This window comes from Phoenix dactylifera, chromosome 9 (assembly GCF_009389715.1).
Source record: "Phoenix dactylifera cultivar Barhee BC4 chromosome 9, palm_55x_up_171113_PBpolish2nd_filt_p, whole genome shotgun sequence".
NCBI lineage: Eukaryota > Viridiplantae > Streptophyta > Magnoliopsida > Arecales > Arecaceae > Phoenix > Phoenix dactylifera.
In genome coordinates, this window is record NC_052400.1 from 22,600,344 (window position 1) to 22,620,492 (window position 20,149).

Consider the following 20,149-nt stretch of genomic DNA (forward strand, 5'->3'; position numbering starts at 1 on the left):
CTTTTTGACCTTTGGAGCTTGCATCTTTTGGTTTCAGCTCTTGCAGTGAACGGTCTGGCTAGAACACTTATGAGCTCAAAATCAGCTGTTCCGAGAGAATATTTCATACTGCTATTGTATGATACGTGCGTAGAAGCTATTTTGACATAAATTCAAGCTATATGATATTTTCTGCAGCTCCTCAACTTGTTTTTAGGTCTTTTGCGTCCAAGAAAATTTAGCTGTCTGATTTCATTATTTAATATCAGCTGAATCTACTATTTATTTTTTAATATCAATGAGTTCTATTATGGAAAAAAAAAGACAATTTGACTGCTAGGTTTTGTCACATTTGATAGAGACAGTAGGGAGTAAATGGAGGGAATATGAGAATTTATACTTTCGCAAAAATAATGAGAGCTATAACTACCATTAACTAAACAGCTTATCTTGTCTCTCGACTAATGTTCGGGTTTATCTGTGGAAAGTTACCTGGAAGTTAAAAGAGTACTTCCAATTTATGAGGAAGGATTTCTTATCTATTTTTTCGTTCTGCGGATGGAATTGAGTTTCTTGTTTCTTGTTGTGCGTAAACGCACCGCAAATGCATTCAAGAAAGCGACCAAAAAAAATCATATATATTTTTTGAACAAGAACATTGTTAAAGTGCGTCTCACAGGGAGTCTGATATAAATCGAGGAAGTCGGTATGGATTTGGTCTCTCTCCTTGCGGTCTGCGTCCGAACTCCGGAAGAAAAGTCGGATTTGATTTCGGAAGGGCGAGGTGCTCCCACCGAGTCTCACAGGCATGCACCAACCCATTTGTGGCATGGTTGCATGAGTCCAGGCCGACGTCGGACACGTTGAGCCCGCTTGGGCTTATCAGAATGGGCCGGGAGCCGCACCGGGGAGCATGGGTATGTTGCAGGTTTGATGTTGTACCCATGGCCCATTAGTCCTTTGGAAATCATCTCATCATCAACGTGGCGGCGGCGGCGAGCGGCGGGGGGCTGCAACAGCAGGTGGCGGAGGGAGCATACCATGTGGTGGGTAAAGCGATGACGAGAGCAGCAAGCGCACGATTGGCGAAGCGAGCTATGAAGGGCGCACGCAATAGTGGCGACGAGTGGAGGGAGAACACGGCCATCCCACGCTGTAGCATTTTCCCGGAGATTTTTCGTGGGTGAGCAATGGGTTAGTCTAAGTTTAAATTTTTTTTTTTCAACAATATCCTTTCAAGTTGGAGCGAGAAATATTTAGATCTTAAATTTTTTATTTTTTTAATTAGATCTCATAATTATTTCTTTCGCCGTTAATGGAAACTGGAAAATGATCAAAATATTCTCCATCTTTCATAGATTTAATGGTGGAAGAAAACTATTTCAGCTATGATTTTTGTTAAAAGGATGATGGGAGGTGAGGATTTATGGGAGGGGTGTGGAAGGGTCGAAAAGCTTGCGCTCTGATATAAGAGAGAGAATCGGAGAGAGACAAAAGAATAGAGGTGGCTGCTGATCAAAAACTCTTCTTCTTTCTTCTTCCTTTTTCTTCTTTTTGTCTTATTTGTCTTCGTCGTTTTTCTCTTTTGGGACCGCCACACCCCCCAGCTTCTGATTTGCCGGCGCCAAATGTTGCCAATTTTGCTCCTTGGTTGATTGCCTGGAAGAGGAGATTTTGATCAAGCTAATGGACTCTGAGGTTTTTGAGCATGAGGCGGTGTTGGCCACGTAGGACAGTCGGGCAAATGCAGTCTACAGGAACGATGCACCATGCCAATCACAGACAAACATTTCTATGAGCTAATTATCGGGATGAACGCTTGATGAATAGAACCCACGCAAATGAGCATTTGTGATAGGCGTGGTGCAGACTATTGGAGAATCTCGCTCTATAATAAATTTTTCACGTCCTCCTACGCCATCCAAAGACTTTAAACAAGAGAGAGACGAAACCAGCAAGCCTCTCCTAGATAGCATTCATCTTGCAGCAAATAATCACAATCTTCTCTAAGGGGGTGTCATGGGGTGGTCTTGGCCACTGCCATGGCGGTCTCCGGCACCGTAATTCTCCTCGTCCCCTCTTCCAACAAAGGCCCTCGCCACCCTGCGGCTGGAGATGGAGCAGGCTCGCAAAAAAAGGGTCGTTGCTTGTCATCGAAGGTTCGACGGGCTCGGGTAATGCTGGCGAATCGGATGGTCCTGGCTCTTGCACAATAGAATTCTCCAAGATTGCTTGCCTTGGAATGCCGGTTTTTACTGATTGCCTTCCTTCCTCTCTTTGGCGTGCCAAAACATCAATCCAAAAGTCCTCCATGTTAAATCATTCACTGTAATTAAAATTAAAGCCCAAGTCTTTTTTTTTTTTTTTGGTCAAAAAAACCCCAAGTCTTTGTAAGAGAGATTTGAAGAAGTTTTATGTTTTTGTTTTTTTTGTTTTTTTGCTAATTAAGCAGCTTTGTGCTTTTGCTGTTTGGGTCGTGTCCGTTGACTGGGCTTGGGTTGGATGCAGGGGTAAGCACTCGTGTACCTGAATTACTTGTCGCTCACCGAGCAAACTATTTTTTCTGTGTCCGTTATTTTTCAGAGTGAAGTTCTATTTCAGAAAAAGAAGTTCGGGATCGGGGGCCTTAAATTATGTCAGTTGTTGTACATGGATATCGATCAACGTTTGATCTCAACCATTTGCCGGTATCAAGCAAGTGTTGATGCAATATTATCCCGATTATAATTTGTACGATTTCAAATTATAATTTAGATCAAGAATAATAATTGATTTCTTGAAAAGGATCCAGTTTTCAAAGTTTTTTTTTCCGATTATTTCAAAGTTTTTCTAAAACGGATAATTATAAAATATGATTGCCTATAGAGTAGATTTTATGAAGAACGGAAAAATTCCTCCTCCTTTTTCATAAAAGTCACGTTTTAAATTTTAGAACCTGTTATTTATGACTAATATAAAATGTAAAGAAACAATTATTTGGACAGAGCTCATTCAATTTAAATTTTTGGCGAGCTTGTTTTTAGTGACATTCGTCAAGCAAAACGCTACGTTTTTTTTTGCCCCAAATACCAGACACAAGAATGTCGAACCGTTTTATATATGTTTCTCTGGCACGCATCGACGCAGCGTCGTGGAGGAGATACGGGCGGGAACGCGCCCCGCCGGAGCCGGAAGTCTTTATGACCATGGGGGGAGAGGGAGAGAGAGATTGACGGCACCGACTTCTCTGGAGCTAACCGGCGTGGGTGGCGTGCGTGGATTCGCACGTTTCTTTCTCATACTCGCGTTTCCTACTGCCGATGTCATGTCGAAATTCGATTGGAAGCGAAGGTGGGTCAACGTAATCACCAGTAACTGAAACGTCAACTGAGCCCCTGGTGCGTCGCCCATCGATCCATTACATTATCGTCATTTTATTCCTTTAAATATCCGTTTAAAAACCAAAAACAATTATATCGACTTAAGGAAAACGGAGGAATAAATATATCACGAATAAGGAGCCGAGGCGATCGGTTCAGGTGGAACAAGGGAAGGTGGGAGCAATTCCCCTCTATTTAATTTGTTTGTTGCCCGTCGTTCCTTTTCGATTTGAGATTTAAAAAATAGAGCTCTGGAGTTGGGGATCATCCCCATCTCGCCGACCTCTTCCCTCTTCCCCTAAATCTAGGTCTAAGTCCTTTCCCGGATCCGATCGCAGGACGGACCTGGCATGGTGGGCGGAGATCCGGCGGTGCTCGTGGACGGTGGGTCTCGGTCCGGATGCTAGATGCTTCTCAGCAGATCTGCGTCTTCTTGGATCTCTCAGCTTCTCGCCTGCATGGGGTAATTAGCGTCGTCTCATCTCCTCTCTCATCGGATCTCTTCGGGGTTCTTCCCTTCTTTTCCTTTTCTTTTGCTTCCGTTCCCCCTTCGCCTCTCGATCTCCACCTTCTTGGCTTCGAAGCCGAGGCCAAGAATCCTCGTGGTTGCGATATTTATGTGCCTGTTTTTCTTTTTTTTATTTTCAAAAAACAAAAGAAAAGGAGAAAAAAAAAGTCGGTGCTTTTGTTGAAACCATCTTCAGTAGAACTTGGTCTACCTTCTTAGACGACTATGATATGCTGATGGGGAGGAGGACCTGGTCTGGGATGAAGCCGATTTCCTTGTTGTTCGGGGTGGGGGTACTTATAGAGAGTCTGAGGGCAAGATGGATCTCCATTCTCAGCTTAAGATGGATCGATAGGTTCTTCATTACAAATATTTCAAGCTTAGCCATGAAATTTGAGGAAATAATGAAAATCTCTATTAAATGTGTATCGTGAAGCACCCACAGAGGGCTATGAAAAGTTGCATCATGCATCCTAAAGCACACACACACAAGGTATATATTAATACATATATACGCACAGTAGGGTTTCTCCTTGATAATCCGAGCTGCTGGATGTGATCTACCATCTCTTGACTGCTTGTGCATCAGAAATATATGATTTGAAAACTCCTAGCCTATGTGTCAAGTGCTTGTGCATCGGAAATATATGTTTTGAAAACTTCTACCCTATGTATCAAGCAATAAAAAAAAATTATTATTTAATATTATTTAAACTATTTAATTTTTTGTCTACTTGATGTATAGACTACAGATATTTAAATCACATGATTTTTGGAGTATAAGCAGTTTAAAGATAGTAGATTATATATAACAGCTTGGATTATCGATGTGGGATCTCATTATCCGATCCAGATTTGACCGGTTCTGAGTGGAGATCCATCAAATGTAGCAAACTCTCTCTCTTCACGCGCGCACGCACACATGCACACAAGATAGTCATATGAAAGAAGATATTGACTAAAGCAAATGCTTATTTTTGAATGTCTCTGTGATGTTTCTTTCATTTTCTGTTTATATATTTTATCAATATATATATATATATATATATATATATATATATATATATTTTACAACTGATTCTAATCATTTACTTGGTTAAACCTGATTTGTAACAGAGCAGAGGTTGTCTTGGATGCTGTGCTAAGCCCACTCCAATTATTGCAGTTGACGAACCATCAAAGGGTTTGAAAATCCAAGGCCGGACAATAAAAAAACCCAGCGTGTCTGATGATTTTTGGAGTACGAGCACATATGAGATGGAAAACAGTGGTGTGCAATCTCAAAGGAGCATCTCTTCAATTAGCATATCAACACAGAACCTTGATCACCATGGAGCAGGAAGCACCAGCAACCCTTCCGAATTTATAAATCATGGTAAGGGAAAATTTAATCTTCGGATCTTGTATTACAATTTCTACATGGCGTAGCAAGGGTAGTTACTCATTACTTGTTCACTTTGCTCTTCACATCCTCTTCCATTCCTGAGGATGGGATGCGTCTGAAGAATGATCAACAGAAAGGCTACTCATGTTCTCCTTTTGAAAGAAACAAAGAAAATTGATAGAAATTTCTCTGAGAGGATTTGGTGTTTGTCATTCATTCTAAATATTGTGTTGCTGGTATCTTGATGACCAACAAAAAATAAAGATTGGCAAAAAGCCAGTCCTTTTTACCTGAACTAGAAAGACTATGATCTGCTGTCGCTGACAAACATGGCCATGCTCTTGGAAGTTCCTTGTAGTTTTAGTGTTTGCACAGTATGCCCTCCTCCTCATCTTATAATCATTTTAAGCTGTCATTGAATATCTTTCCCTCATGATATTGAATTAAGTGTTTGCACATGGAAATGGAAGCATCTAGGAATAAGTGAACTACATGAGATGTGCTACAGTTACATGTGAACTTCATCTCTGGGAAATTTTAGGTAATTTTGCTACCAAAATTAATCTTAGTTTGGGTTAAAAATCATGCAAGCAAATGATATAATTTTTTTTTGCTATAAATGCTACTCAAGAAATGGAAATAATATTATGTGCTCGTTGATCTTATGGAAATAGATGTGCTTTTGCTTTTATATTTTATATTGGAACATATATATTGCAGGTCTTCTTCTCTGGAATCAAACCAGGCAGCAATGGATTGGAAATAGAAGACCTGAGACCCAATTGCAACAGGTCCGAGAACCCGAATTAAGGTATGTATGTTAATTTTCTGTACCATGCTAGTTGCATTTTATTACCTTTGAGTAGCCAAAGTCATATTGTATTTACCGCTCAGCAGATTTAGAGTAAATATGCTGGCAACCACAGTCGATATATATATATATATATATATATATATATATGTCTGTCTGTGTGTGTGTGTGTGTGTGCGCGCGCGCGCATCCATCAGTATATAATACACATATATGTATGTACGTATGTATATGGTTATGGATATGGATATTGATGTTTGTATGTATGTATATGTGCATGTGTGTATTATATACTGATGCATGCAGCACCAGGTTATTTTGGAAGTCAAATGTTTTTATCTTTTTTTTTCCGGGGGGTGGGGTTTGGGGGTGTGGCTATTAAATTAAAAAAAAAAAATGTCTTGGAGAGGCACGTATTTTTTCTAGGAAAAGCCCATGATTTCTATCAAAAGAACCTGAAACATTTTCAAGACAGATTGTAAGAGAGTCAGTGTGGGCCGTGAGCAAGGGAGATAATCTCAATCAACATTCACCAAGTAAGATACCTTTAGTAATTTAGTCTCTAGTCCTTGACATGGATAAAAATCTCTTGAAATTGACTATTTAGAGTCTAAGGAGATATGGTGCCTATTCAATAGCAGTTATTGGAATGAGAAATATCTTTGGTCATGGGATCTCAAAAATTCCGAGATTAAATGTGGGAAAGAGTCAAAGGATCACTTTAAGAAGTAGTGGAAGTCTAACAATGCAAGTTATTTTGAGTTATTTTATTTTGAAACTTTGTGTGTGTGTGTGGGGGGGGGGGGGGGGGGGGGGCACATTAGATAAAAGTTTTGGACTTAGGGGGTTAATCATGTGCCCTATTAAAGAAATAATCATGTGCCAAGGGCGCATGACCCTCCTTGGTGCCTATGTGACTCTGCCCTAGGTCCAGAACTTTGAGGATAGATTGGGAGTTGCATTTGGACTTGAGTGTGTGTGTGTGTGTGTGTGTGTGTGTGAGAGAGAGAGAGAGAGAGAGAGAGAGTACGGGGATTAGATAGGACCCCATATGATCTGATCCACATGGGGGTGAAGAATAATTGCAAATTAGATTGGGTGAGGCCTGGCTGCAAACTCGATGGGACATACCATCAGAGCTTTGGGAATGTTGCTATCATTATCTATATTATTAATGGAAGTATGCTACAACAGAATTCAAGATGAAACCATTACTGTTCCATCAAGGTAAAAAATAGTTGATCTATGGATACAAAATATGCTTTTTTATTGTGTATATAGCTCAACCAAACAAAACTGTTCAAAACTGTTCCAAGCTATAGATGTTTTTAGATAATTATTAAATGACACATAAAAATTACAGAGGTATTGAACGTGAATTGTAGCCACTCCTTAGTCATTATATGTGGAAGATTTCTCTCTTTTTTGCACTTCACTATAGATCTTTTATGAGATTTCAAATATTAGACACCGAACAACCCAATTCTTGGTTTCTAGATCTGTTTGTTCTTGTTTAGAAGCTAGTGAAACCCTTATTTTTGGCTCTAGAAAGGAGATCTGACTTTTCTAGGCATCCTTTAGATTTAATTTATTTCAAAATGCTATATATCCAATAATATTATCTGCTTTCTAACTGACTTTTTTAAAAAAATACCTGGAACTGAAACCCTATTTTTGATGGAAATATTTTTTAGTTCTATGCCATCATAGTTTTCCTGAAATTTATTCTATCCCTATAGCCAGTAGATATGAGACTTTTTGTGATGTTCTTAAACTTATATTTTCATTTTATGAAAAACAATTATCTTAGGGTTTTGCAGTAAGAATAAAATTTATTGCGAGTGAACCTGTTGATATCATTTTACTTGTGTGTTTGGTTTGCTCATTTCGATTTTTGATGAGTTCTCAGTGAAGAGATATATGGTTTTTTACTTTGTTGATGGATTTTATTAAGGTCTTTCATTGTCATTTATTAATGAAGGTTAGGAGGCTATGTCAAATTAGTTGCACGCTATATTTAGCATGTTTCAGAAGACTCTGATGGGTTTCATTGCAGTGTATCAACCACCTCAGAGCACCTGTGCCTGGAGGAATCGCTTATCAATTCCTTACATATTATGTAAGGAAGGCAAAGCCAGCAAAATAAACTCATTCCACATATCACGTATCTTCTTTTCAATCCTCCTGCCACATAATTATTCCTTCCATCCGCGTCACATATTGATCTGTTCAGCAAATGCTGTTTTCAGTAAGTGATGCATTTTAATAAAAACTACTGTCAAAAAGGTTGTTTTCATGCTAGTTGAACATGAAAGCCAAAATGGCAATGGCTTTTATGCAATTATTGTTGACATATGGTCTGGGAAACAAGGCCTGTTCTGAGAGATTGAAGAAGCTCTTTTGTTGTTGGGTATCAGCTAGGCAACACCATAGAGGATATTTGCTATACCCAGAAATTGTAGTACTTGAATGAAGTATTCTATGGAGCACCTTTTTCTATTGTCATGATTGTGGATAATGCAAGTACCATAGGTGCATCCTGGGTCTCCCTGCTAATAAATTTTGTGAATGCCAGCAACAACAGAACTTCTAAGTTAATAATGTATCTTAATTAGAATTTTTACCATGAAAAAGCGGGGAAAGGTGCATTTTGGGCTATTCCAATCAGTATGGAAGTGGGCTCAAAAGGAAATCGCCCCGCGGTGTTGAAAGGTTCTCGAGATTATAAATCTTTCCATTTTCTTTTTCCATTAGAAGGAGCTTGTACATGTTCGGCCGAACATTCCGGGATAAAAGAAAATGAATGAGTAAAGGACGCGAAAGCAAATGACGTAAGCACGAAAATAATTCTTTAAATAAAGAGCCGTATCTCCACTAGCATGTCGTATCAAATACTCTGTACCCTGTACTTTGATTAGGTAATATTATAATGGTTGCCAACTTTCCTTGGTCCAAAGTGCTCTGCCTGCTTTAGACAATCTGGACCAGCTCCTTGATCCATGTTTAAGTAGCCTACATCTGTAAAAGTGGCTGCATTTTGCTGATCCTATCTCATAAAGATCATTTCATCATTAGCTGTTCTCTTGAATCAGGTTGGATCATAAGCTGCTAAAGATAGAAATCTTTTCTGTAACTGGAAGAAAGAATATACTGCGAATTTCTTGCTCCCTTTTAGATTTCTTGTATCAAACTTTTTAACATTTGTGGTTGCAGTTGGAATGCAACATATGACAGTTTGCTGGGGACCAACAAGCCATTTCCACAGCCCATCCCTCTATCTGTAAGATCTTTAACTTGCAATGCATTAGGCTGTATAGCTGAAGACAACATTTCTGGCATCTGATATTTTTTGCTTGTTATAATTCTGTGGTGGCAGGAGATGGTAGATTTCCTTGTGGACATCTGGGAGCAGGAGGGTCTGTATGATTAGGCGAAACAAGTTGCTTTAGACGTTGTGTGGACTGTCAAGCAGATGGGGACTCCTATAGATGGTCTTTGATAATACTAGATGACGATGGGTATCCTTCTTCCACATCAACTGCTACATGTACGCTACCACTGATATCTTGTCCCTCCTTTTTCCTTCCCTTTACGTTCCTCCTGTAGCAAGTTACCTCCCCAGCATCGTTGTAAGCTCTGAAACAGGCTTCGCCCTGCTTAGTGTTTTTGTATGCTCGCCGATTGGCAAGTTGTTAGACCGGCGGCATCACATTCTGCTTAGCACAAAGCTATTCCGTGGCATGCTTGTAGAAATTACCTTGCTGATGCCGAGTCTATGATCCATTTTGCCGTCCCGCCACAGCCTTCTGTGTCTTATTGTTGCCATGCCAAGTCCGAAGGGGTTTGCCTTCTGCTTGAAATTGTAATGCAGGTGTTTGGGAGGTTTCCTGTGTGCTTGACAATGATTTGGACTCTGAATGTTGAGATTACATGCTCAGGTCGGAATAATTTTGGTTCGCAACTAGGGGTATGTGGCAAACCTAAGAATACCATATTACATACCAGTATGGATAGCTTCAAATGCACATCAATCTTATCAAATGTTGTTGGTAGTTTTAATATTCTTTTAAATAATATCATTTTGATATGTATCCATTGATATCATTACATTATGGCAAAGTAAACATGTGAGAACCGCTATTTTAGATCTTGTCATAGGACGAGTATTGGTGATGATAGACTCAATGGATTGATTTTTATATTTTTTGAGGATCTTCTAAATATTCAAATTTGTACCTTTCTAAAATTGATATTTACATGTATATTTTAATAAAATACTTATTTTGTGTTTTTTTTTCTTTGTACTTGTAAGTCATCTGATGTGGTTAAAATTGAAATATTCTTAATAGATAGATATGTCACAATAAATATTTATAAGGGTATACATGAATAGCAATTTGGTGAGGATATTTATGTATTTTTATATATTTAGAAGGGTATACTCGTAAAAAAATTAATTTTATTTTTTTGTCTATTTTATTTTTTGTCTATTTCAATTGTTATAACACTTGGACTCCTCTAGTACTTGCACTTTAATATTTTTTGTAAAAACATAACTTAGAAAAAAAAGATATTGATAATTAGATAATAAAGAGAGTTATGGAACTTCAAAATCTTTTAGACTTGCATTGGGTATCTTAAGTAGGGGTGGCAATCGAGTCGGGTTAGGTTGAGTCAGGTCAGATACGAGTTAGAGTAAAATTTTATCAACTTAAATCCAACTTGTGTACTAAATAAGTGAAATTTTCAAATATGAATCTGTTTCATTTATTAAACACGTGATGTGATTTGACCCATTTAATTTATTTATTAAATAGATCAAATTAGGTTAAACGGGTTAGACGAGTTTTTAATGAGTTAAATAGATTTAAACAGATTAAGTAAGTCGGATTAAACATGTCAGAAATAGGTTCAATAGTTTTTAAACATGTTTAATGGCTCAATTTATGAACTCAATACGTTTAACAAATAGGCCTAAACAGATTGATCCATTTATGATTCAAATCTATTTATGTTAAATCAAAATTTGCTTAAAGCAGGTCGTTCGCAGGCCGGATTGACATGTAGGGTCATAAATTGTTACTCGTAACCTTAAGCCAGTTTTTTTGGAAGTAGAAAAGACCTAGTGTATGGGACGAATTGATCTTGTCTTAGCGATTTTAAATTAGCCACTTGCCTATATCATCCAAGAATGCATTAAGATCTGTGCCAATGGATGAATAATCCTAATCATCCACTGGAACACTTTAAGATCTATGCAAATAGATAAATATTTGGATCATTCGTGGTTGTTTTGAGATTTGTGCAGATAGATGAATATCTAGATCATCCGCAGCTGTTTTGAATCTATGCAAGCAGATAAATATCTAGATCATGCATTCGTTATTTTGAGATCTATGCAGGTGGATGAATAAAGGAATTTGGAGCACTTTGAGATATGTGTGATGGGTGATCCAAATATTCATCCACCTGTATATATATTAAAGCGATCAATGGATGATCGAATTATTCATCCACTCTACACAAATCTTAAAGCAATCCAAATATTTTTCCATTTGCACATACCTCAAAGTAATTGCATGAATTATCTGAATATTCATTCGCCTACATAGATCTCAAAGTGACTATATGTTTGATGGATTATTTATCCACTTGTATAAATCTTAAAGTTGAAATAGGCTAAAAGAAGGGAAGGGCATTTTCATTAATTGAAATGGTAGACTAACACAGTGTCTACTGGTTGTAAAGTCGAAGAATCGGTTTGGAATAGTTTGCAAACTTGAGAGACTGATTTGAAATTTTTTAAAATTTACGAGGTGTCTTTGAGATTGGCCTAAAGTTGAGAGGATGTTTATGTAATTTTCTCTAAATTTTAATACTGCCCCGACACATATACAGTGCTAGACTTGGCATGCTCGAGAAACTTTCCACTCAGATCCAATCAGGTATTGATCAGATAATGGAGACCCTACATCGATGATACAAGCCATTAGATGTGACCTACTTTCTCTAAATTGCTTACATATTAAAAATTATATGATTTGAAGATTTCTAACATTAATATTATTCGAAAAAAATTTAGATAATTTTAATAATATTTTTTTTGGATTATTTAATATATAAGTTAGAACTTTTCAAATCATATAATTTTTAATGTGTAAGTAACAGTAAATTACATTTAATAATTTAAAATTATTAATATAAAAGTTTTATTATCTAATTTATAAATCTGATTAAATTTGAGTGTGGAAGAAGTGTGGTCCCGGCGCCCCCCCCCCCCCTCTCCTCCTCCTCTCTCTCTCTATTATTTATATATATATATATATATATATATATATAATTGTTTTATGTTTTTCTTGGTACCCGATATTATCGAGATGCTTTGCCTCAGCACCAAAGTGATGAGAAAAGAAATCAGAAGGGCTTGCCACGTGGGGCCTGTAGTCTTGGGCTCTCGTGTATAGCAATCCAAGGCTGGATTCTTTTTCTTTTTTTTTTGTGTGTGTGTGTGTGGGGGGGGGGGGGGGGTTGGTGCATGTGGGTACGAAAAGTCGTGATAAATGGGCGAGAACGCCCGGCAGGACCTGATTCTGGTGACTAATATCGCTAATGGATGGCGACGAGAGGGCTGGAGCATGACGCGAGCATGATTGAAGAGACATATCTAGTACATGCATCTTAGTCCTTCCTCTCGAAAGTAATAAATATAAGATGTCAATCAAGTGGCAATGAAGACATTACTGTCAATGATGCATGCACAGCTACAATGTGCATGTTACTTGTATAATGCAAGGGGAAGGTTGATGTAACCCCATGGTTTCATAAAATATTTCAAGTGGAGCTGAAAAGAAACAAGGGGCCTCGTCTTAAAAAAAAAAAAAGAGAAACAGATAGAATGGTAGCCTTGCTCGGGCTTCTCTAGTCTTTTAGTGGATTGTTTGTTTATCGACGTGCGCAGCTGCAGCAGCTGCATGCAGCTCACCGGATTATTGACGAGAAAAGCCGGTTTGGATGGAAGATGTTAATATATATATGTCAAGAGCATCAACTGGCACTTGCCCCATGCAGCTGAATTTGGCATATTGTTAGCTCCTGTAATTCAGAGAGAGCTCGGGACACCAGTTTTGCATCCTTATTTTATTTTATCTTTTCTTTGTATCCTTCGCTCTTTAAGCTTGCACCGCTAAAACTCATTTGCGCCACTTGGATGTATAAATTTAAAACATGGACCGTTAAGATTACCCAGGCAAACTTTTGGAGCTTAGCTTCCGGTGTAGAATTTTGTGTTGCACCGGTCGGTCCCTGCTTTTTCTATTAAGCTCCTGGCCTTTCTTTCTCTTCATCTCAGTCCCTCATCTGTTAAAATATACATAGCAGAGGCAAACTTCGGCATCGAGTTCAGCCGCCACCAGTCTTGGGTGAAGAAGTGAATGCGAAACCCTCCAGATTATTTGCATTTATATACCCTCCAAATACCTATGTCCCTTCAAAATTCTGACTTTGTATAAATGACCTCGTGATCATTTTTCACTCACCTATATTATTCTAGCCATGGCCTGAATATTCATTTTGGAGATTAGAAGATACTAATCTCCATCTTCTAGGATAATCTAACTCATCTTTTGAGGACGCATTCCAGCTGGAATCAAACAAACCCATGCCCGTTTGTCCAGATAGCAAAGGTGACACCGCCTGAACGAGTGCTAGGCGGTAGCTCGAATAAGTTAAAAACTTATTGACTGTCGACTGCTTTATCCTCTATCAGTCGTGGCTTTTCTGAAATTTGAAGGTAAATATCCAAAATTCTATGCTGAAAACCTGAAAGTTGATATATGTTATCCCCTTTTTGTATATATGAATTTGCACTCATATATATGTGATTTTTTGGAAAAAAAAATCATTACTACACATCTTTGTTATTATAATACAAACTTTGAGAGAGATATATGTCTCCATTCATAGAGTTCTGCTCTTTTTTTTTTCTTTTTTTCTTTTTGTCTTTCTTCTATATATGCTTCATATGGGAGGTCTTTGGAACCATTTTATCGGTCATATCATATTTTTAAGAAAGAACTTAGGGTCATAGTCATATTCAAAACACGCTACGGTTTTAATCAATCCCCACCTTCCAGCCTCTCCGCATATTTATATCAAACTTTTATCTTTACCTCCACCTCCTGGAGCAATGGAAGGAAATGCGACCCGCCCACCGGCAGGGCTCCTGACATTAACGTCCTCCATTAATTTTAGGTTGTATATGTCGTGACAGACAATTAATTTTTTGATTGTTCAAAAAAAAAACTTAATTTTTTTTTCTGTGATGTCAACCGTTAGATCGCGTAGATAATATGCGTCCACGATCATCTAAGCGACCTAACGGTTGACTCGCAAAAGAGGGTAAATCATTCTTTGGCCGGAAAGAGGGATATCATGAAACCCGGGAAAGCAATAATGGTGCGGGGATAGCAGCGAAGCTTTGCAGGGTGGGACCGGGTCTAATCAATAATAAAATTAAAAGATAAGTAAAGGAAGGAAGAAACAACGAGGAGGAGAGCGGGGGATAGAAACTAGAAAGCAAAGAAAGAAAGAAAAAATGTCGACGGGCCTGTCCAAGGGGGATGTACCGAGCTTCTGACGATGGGAGAGAAGAAAGAGCGGGAGCGGGTTGCGGTGCTCTTCCGGTTTTTCTACATTCCGTGTATGCGATGGGGTTAGGTGGTGCGAATCCGCGGTTTCGAGACGGATGCAATGCACCTGTAGCCAATTACGTGTCCTCGTCCCGACCGCTTCAACTCTCTCTCTCTCTCTCTCTCTCTCTCTCTCTCTCTCTGCCTCCACGGTGCACAGCATCTCGCACACACCCACATGCCCGCGCTCTCCTCTGGCCCACACTCCATCCATCCCCTCCTCCTCTTTTCTGTCGCCATCCTAATTTCATCCCATCTCATCACTCCCCCCCTCTCTTTTAATTAAAAGAAAAGCACTCCTCATCTCTTCCGTTATTATTATTTTTTTTGCCCCATCAAAGTAGGGTTTCTTGGATGAGAGCGGGGATTCTTGCCCGGTGATGCACTCGGCGATCCAAGGATTCGCGGATCCTGTGGCGGCGGTGTTGCTCCTCCTCCTTCTTGTTGATCTTTTCTTGTTTCCCTCGGTGGTTGGATTCGGCTTCTCCTTGGGGTTGCAGCGATGCCAGCGCTCGTCAAGTATGGAGGTATTCCCCCGGCCTTCCCTTCCCCCCGCTATCTTGATGTCTCTATGGACCCGTAACTAGACCTCTTTCTATCTGATCCGATTAAAAGATGTATATTAGATCCGATTGTCAAGTATTGATTCAGGATTGATTGTTCGATCTGTTGATCTGTTCTCCTCCCGTACGACTTGGGTGTTACTTTGATTTGGACTTTCTTTGGTGTATTCTCTTTTCCTTTCTCGATCGATTTTGTGGTTTTGATTTAAGATCGTTCCTCTCCATCTCGATGATTTTTGTTGTTTTCTTGCCTGCGCTTGATTTAACTTGTTGGCGTATGTATATTTATGTCGAGTATAGAAGCCTTTGGTGCGGATCGGCTTGAATTTTGAGCTCTGGATGGTAGATCTATGGTTTCTCTTCTTGTATGGTTTTGCAGATCTGGAATTTATGTCGTTTTGATTATTAACTTTCAAGCAGAACGATCTCATCGTCTTCTTTTAGGCTCTCACGAGTTGGCTTCTTCCAGATGATAATTATGTGGGTCTTTCTTCCTCTGTAATGGATCTTTTTTTTCTTTCTTTTTTTTGGTGGATTGATCGACGGTGAATTTAGGTTTTTTTTTTTACTGATTCGTCGTTCCTGTTTTTTTCTTAATTAAAACCCCCTGGCGAGCCGTATTTGTTGGAAGTGGCCTCACCCTCCCTTCTCCCTTTCTAATTCTTAGGAAGCGATGACCTCTGTCCCGCGGGCCCTCTCTTCTCAAACCTCATGGATTCGAGCCTCCTCTTGTCTCTCGCTCCTAACGTCGATGTCTTCTGCCCGCCTCGCAAGAGGTCACGGGTCACCGCTCCTTTCGTCTTCAAAGGAGGGGAGAAGGGCGCTGAGAAGCCCAAGCAGAAGCTCTGCTCCATCGACGTTCTTCCCGATGAGTGCCTCTTCGAGATTCTCAGGCGATTGCCAGGAAGCAGGGAGAGGAGCAACTCTGCCTGTGTATCCAAGCGATGGCTTATGCTTCTGAGCAGCATCCGGGCTTCTGAGATCGCTGCTAACAAGAAGAACGGCAGCAGCAATGGCGACTTGTTGAAGAATCCTTTGCCAGATCTGAACGATGCTGTGAGTACAGACGAGGAAGAAGAACCTGAGAAGGCTGGATATCTAACTCGGTACTTAAAAGCAAAGGAAGCCACAGATGTGAGACTTGCTGCTATGGCTGTTGGGGTCGGTGGCCATGGCGGGCTGGGAAAGCTTTACATCCAAGGAAGCAATGCAACTCGTCCACTAACTGATACCGGACTCTCTGCAGTTGCCCATGCTTGCCCTTCCCTCCGGGTTCTGTCGATGTGGAACATTCCTTTCATCAGTGATGTTGGTCTTTCAGAGATTGCTAATGGATGCCCCATGCTGGAAAAGCTAGACCTTTGTAGGTGCCCTTCAATTTCAGATAAGGGCTTGATAGCTGTTGCTCGGAAGTGTCCCAAGTTGACATCGCTAACGATAGAGTCTTGCTCAAGCATCGGCAACGAAGGTCTGCATGCTATTGGCCGCTGCTGCCCAAAGTTGAAATCTATTATTATCAAGGACTGCCCTGGTGTTGGCGACCGAGGAGTTGCAAGCCTGGTCTCTGCAGCTTCATCTTCCCTCGCAAGGATAGATCTTCAGAGCATAAACATTAGTGATGCGTCTCTTGCTGTCATTGGGCACTATGGGAAGGCTGTTGCTGATCTAGCCCTTACCGGCCTCCAGTATGTGAGCGAGAGGGGATTCTGGGTTATGAGCAATGCTCTTGGCTTGCAGAAATTGAAGTCCATCACCATCGACTCCTGCAACGGGGTTACCGATCTGGGCCTTGAAGCCATCGCAAAGGGTTGCCCAAGTCTGAAGCAGCTGTTCCTCAGCAGGTGCTGCTACCTGTCAGATTCTGGCCTGAAACTTTTTGCTCAAACAGCTAGGGCTCTGGAGAATCTGCATCTGGAGGAGTGCAACCGGATCAGTCTCATTGGTGTTCTTGGTTTTCTTCTTAGCTGCAATGCAAAATTCAGGGCACTATCCTTGGTGAAATGCTTTGGGATCAATGATACAAGTTTTTGCCCGTCCCCGCTTCCTTCATGCATGTCTCTTCGGTCCTTGACCATTCGTGACTGCCCAGGTTTCACTGGCACTAGCCTAGCAGTGGTTGGGAAGATCTGCCCACAGCTGCAGCATGTAGATTTGAGCGGGCTAGTTGGTGCGACTGATGCAGGGCTTCTGCCACTGATTGAGAGTTCAGTGGGATTGGTTACTGTCAATCTAAGTGGCTGTGTGGATCTGACTGATGCTGCCATTACTGCACTGGCAAAGGCACATGGAACTACTCTCCAGATGCTTAATCTTGAAAGTTGCAAGAATGTTACTGATAAGAGCCTCTTGGCAATTGCAGACTGCTGTTCTTTGCTTGATGACCTTGATATGTCGAGGTGCACGATTAGTGACCATGGTGTTGCTGTCCTGGCGTATGCTATGCAGCTCAAACTCCGAGTCCTCTCTCTGGCAGGATGTTCTGGGCTGACCCAAAAGAGTCTGCCATTCTTGGGCAATATGGGCAGGTCACTAGTAGGGCTGAACCTTCAAAACTGCAACCTGATAAGTACTCAAGGGATTGGAGCACTTGAGGAGAAGCTATGGTGGTGTGATATCCTTTACTAGAAGACAGACCGAGGAAGAAGGGATGCAGGAGATTCTCCAGTCAGTCCAATGATTGGGGCCTCCAGCACGAGATGACACATAAAATCAGCATTAGTATCAGCAGGGTTGAAATTTCAGTTAGTTTTTGGCTCGTGTTTTGGGCAATGGGCTTTCTTCTTTGTCACAGGACATGTTGTTTTTCAGGGACCTCTGACCAGCCTCAATTTTTGCAGAGTTTCCTCTTTTACAGGGGAAACCTGTTTCAGAGTGTTTTGCTGCCACTAATTGGCTAGCTTTCCTCTATCCTGGCCTTGGTTCTTTAGATTACAACTGTACCTGGTCCTGGTTCATAATGGTTTCTTTGAGTCTTTGCTTTTCTTTTTTATCTCATATTTAGTGGGTTTTTTATAGGGTCCTGGTTATGTATCGCTGGGGGTAGCGACATCCATGGCTGCTCCGGTGTTCTGGCCAAGGCTCATTGGTAGTTCAAGCTTGCATCTGAAGTCTCAGTCAGGTCTTGTAGGTGTTGTTCCAGTTTGGGCTTACGTCCTCTGTGTCAGTTGGGTTTGTGCGGTTGTTTGTTAGTGTTGGTCTTGACTGGTTGCTTTTGCGCAGTTCTGTTTGGATGCCTGAGATCCATGGGGCTTTGGTTATGGCAGCACATTCTTAGAGCGTGCCATGACATCCTAGTTTGGTTGTTTTTTTTTCACCAAGCCCTACTTTTGCAGGCTGATGGCTGAGGACTGTAATCTTTGCAACCTTTCTTATAATTAATAATTCTTGTGTTATGTTACATGTCCGGTGTTTAATGATTTTTCATATGTTGTCCGAGACTGATTCGGAAATGTGTTTTCTAATCTCGTTTTTATGAATTTGGAGTTTTGTGCTCATGCACCCTGTTTGGATTATGTTTGAAGGCAGCTGGGGTCTCTTGCACAGAGTGTTATGCTAGCTCAACGTTGGGAGACATTTGTAGTATAACTGTAATGTTGATCCTAGATCTGAGTGATGCTTGATGGTCCTGGTAGCAATGAAAGTGTGATCAGATTCAGGTTGTTTCATGTGATGGGAAGAAATAATAGTTTCTCTTTATCAACTCGAGCAACTTTTAACTGTAGTCTGGTATGATAAGTCGTGATGATGTTGGGCATTGTAATCTTTCCGTGGATTTGAATCTTCTGGGCATGCTAACCACATTTTGCTGATTTGCGAGGTGTATTGCCTGTTGATGATTCACAAGCATGATGACTCTTGGAGATTGATCTGTTGGCTGTTCAGTTTGTTGCTTAGTTGGCATTTACGTGGAGTTGATTTTCAATTTTACTGCTATTTATATAGATGTGAGTTGCATGTTAAAAGCTTTGTTTTGTTTTCTTTCTTTTTTTCATTGTCCTTTGCAACCTCCATTGCACCTGTTGGTCTTCTTGAGAAGTGTGATTAGTCCCTCCTTTCTTCCCAAACCGTTGTTTGATTTTAATTTTATCAATTGCTTGAAGTGAATGACTTGCAGGATTTTCTTATGATTTGATTGGAATGGGTGTTGAGTTGGCGTGAGAACGTTACTATGTTAGACTGAATGATGCTCCTCATATAAATACACCTGAATACCTCGCAAACTGGTTTGACAGATGGATGACGGTGGCGGCAGCAACTGGGTCCTCTCACATTGGCCCGTGGCCGTGGATGCGCATGGGATGAGCTACAAGCACTAATTATTACATTTGCAAGTTGCTGTCCTGCGCAGCGAAGATTTAGCAGCTGCTTCTGTTGGTCTCCAGATGATATGCTCCAGCTTGCCATACAAAATCTTGTAGAACTGCATGAACAAATAACCTAACCTAGTCAATGATGGTAAGTACATCATCCTCTCTTTTAGTAAGCCGCTTTTAGTAACAATAAATTAACCAATCAAGATACAGTTATGATGCACTCTGGTCAAGCAGTTCCACGTAAGGATACAATCAGGTCTTTCTACCAATTACTAAACCTTTTTTCTCGGGAAAGCCATTCAGTTTTAAATTACCCTGGTCCAAATACTTGGGATGCACCGTCCAAGACCTGAACTAGGAACCTCTAGCTTGTTAGGAGGAAGGGTGGGCATGGCAATTGGGCAAATGCCCAATTCAAATTGTTGACCTCAAGTCACCACCAACAAATAGTTACAAAATCCTTAAGATAGTGGGTGCTTCGGGTTTGACCTGACTCGACCCGACTCATTACCTCGCTCCTCCCAAGATTTGGACCCAATTTGGCC

The 20,149-nt window shown here is 40.4% G+C and overlaps 2 protein-coding genes across 6 annotated transcripts; both read left to right on the forward strand.

The window, feature by feature from the left end:
• The first annotated feature begins 3,403 nt into the window (after nucleotides 1-3,403).
• LOC103718530 lies at nucleotides 3,404-10,082 on the forward strand. 5 transcript variants are annotated; one of them, XM_039130522.1, is made up of 6 exons: nucleotides 3,404-3,512; nucleotides 3,677-3,801; nucleotides 4,963-5,221; nucleotides 5,951-6,041; nucleotides 9,255-9,321; nucleotides 9,418-10,082. In XM_039130522.1, exons 2-6 carry the CDS (start codon nucleotides 3,739-3,741, stop codon nucleotides 9,469-9,471), a joined length of 534 nt encoding a protein of 177 aa, XP_038986450.1. In that variant the 5' UTR covers nucleotides 3,404-3,512; nucleotides 3,677-3,738; the 3' UTR covers nucleotides 9,472-10,082. The 5 variants fall into 5 exon arrangements, with proteins under 5 accessions (XP_038986450.1, XP_038986453.1, XP_038986454.1 ...); XM_039130525.1 differs by having other exon boundaries at nucleotides 4,968-5,221; XM_039130526.1 differs by having other exon boundaries at nucleotides 3,442-3,512; nucleotides 3,647-3,801; nucleotides 4,968-5,221.
• Nucleotides 10,083-14,857: 4,775 nt separating this feature from the next.
• On the forward strand, nucleotides 14,858-18,690 carry LOC103718531 (EIN3-binding F-box protein 1-like). Its single transcript, XM_008807401.4, has 2 exons — nucleotides 14,858-15,255; nucleotides 15,959-18,690. Exons 1-2 carry the CDS (start codon nucleotides 15,231-15,233, stop codon nucleotides 17,914-17,916), a joined length of 1,983 nt encoding a protein of 660 aa, XP_008805623.1. The 5' UTR covers nucleotides 14,858-15,230; the 3' UTR covers nucleotides 17,917-18,690.
• The last annotated feature ends 1,459 nt before the right edge of the window (nucleotides 18,691-20,149 follow it).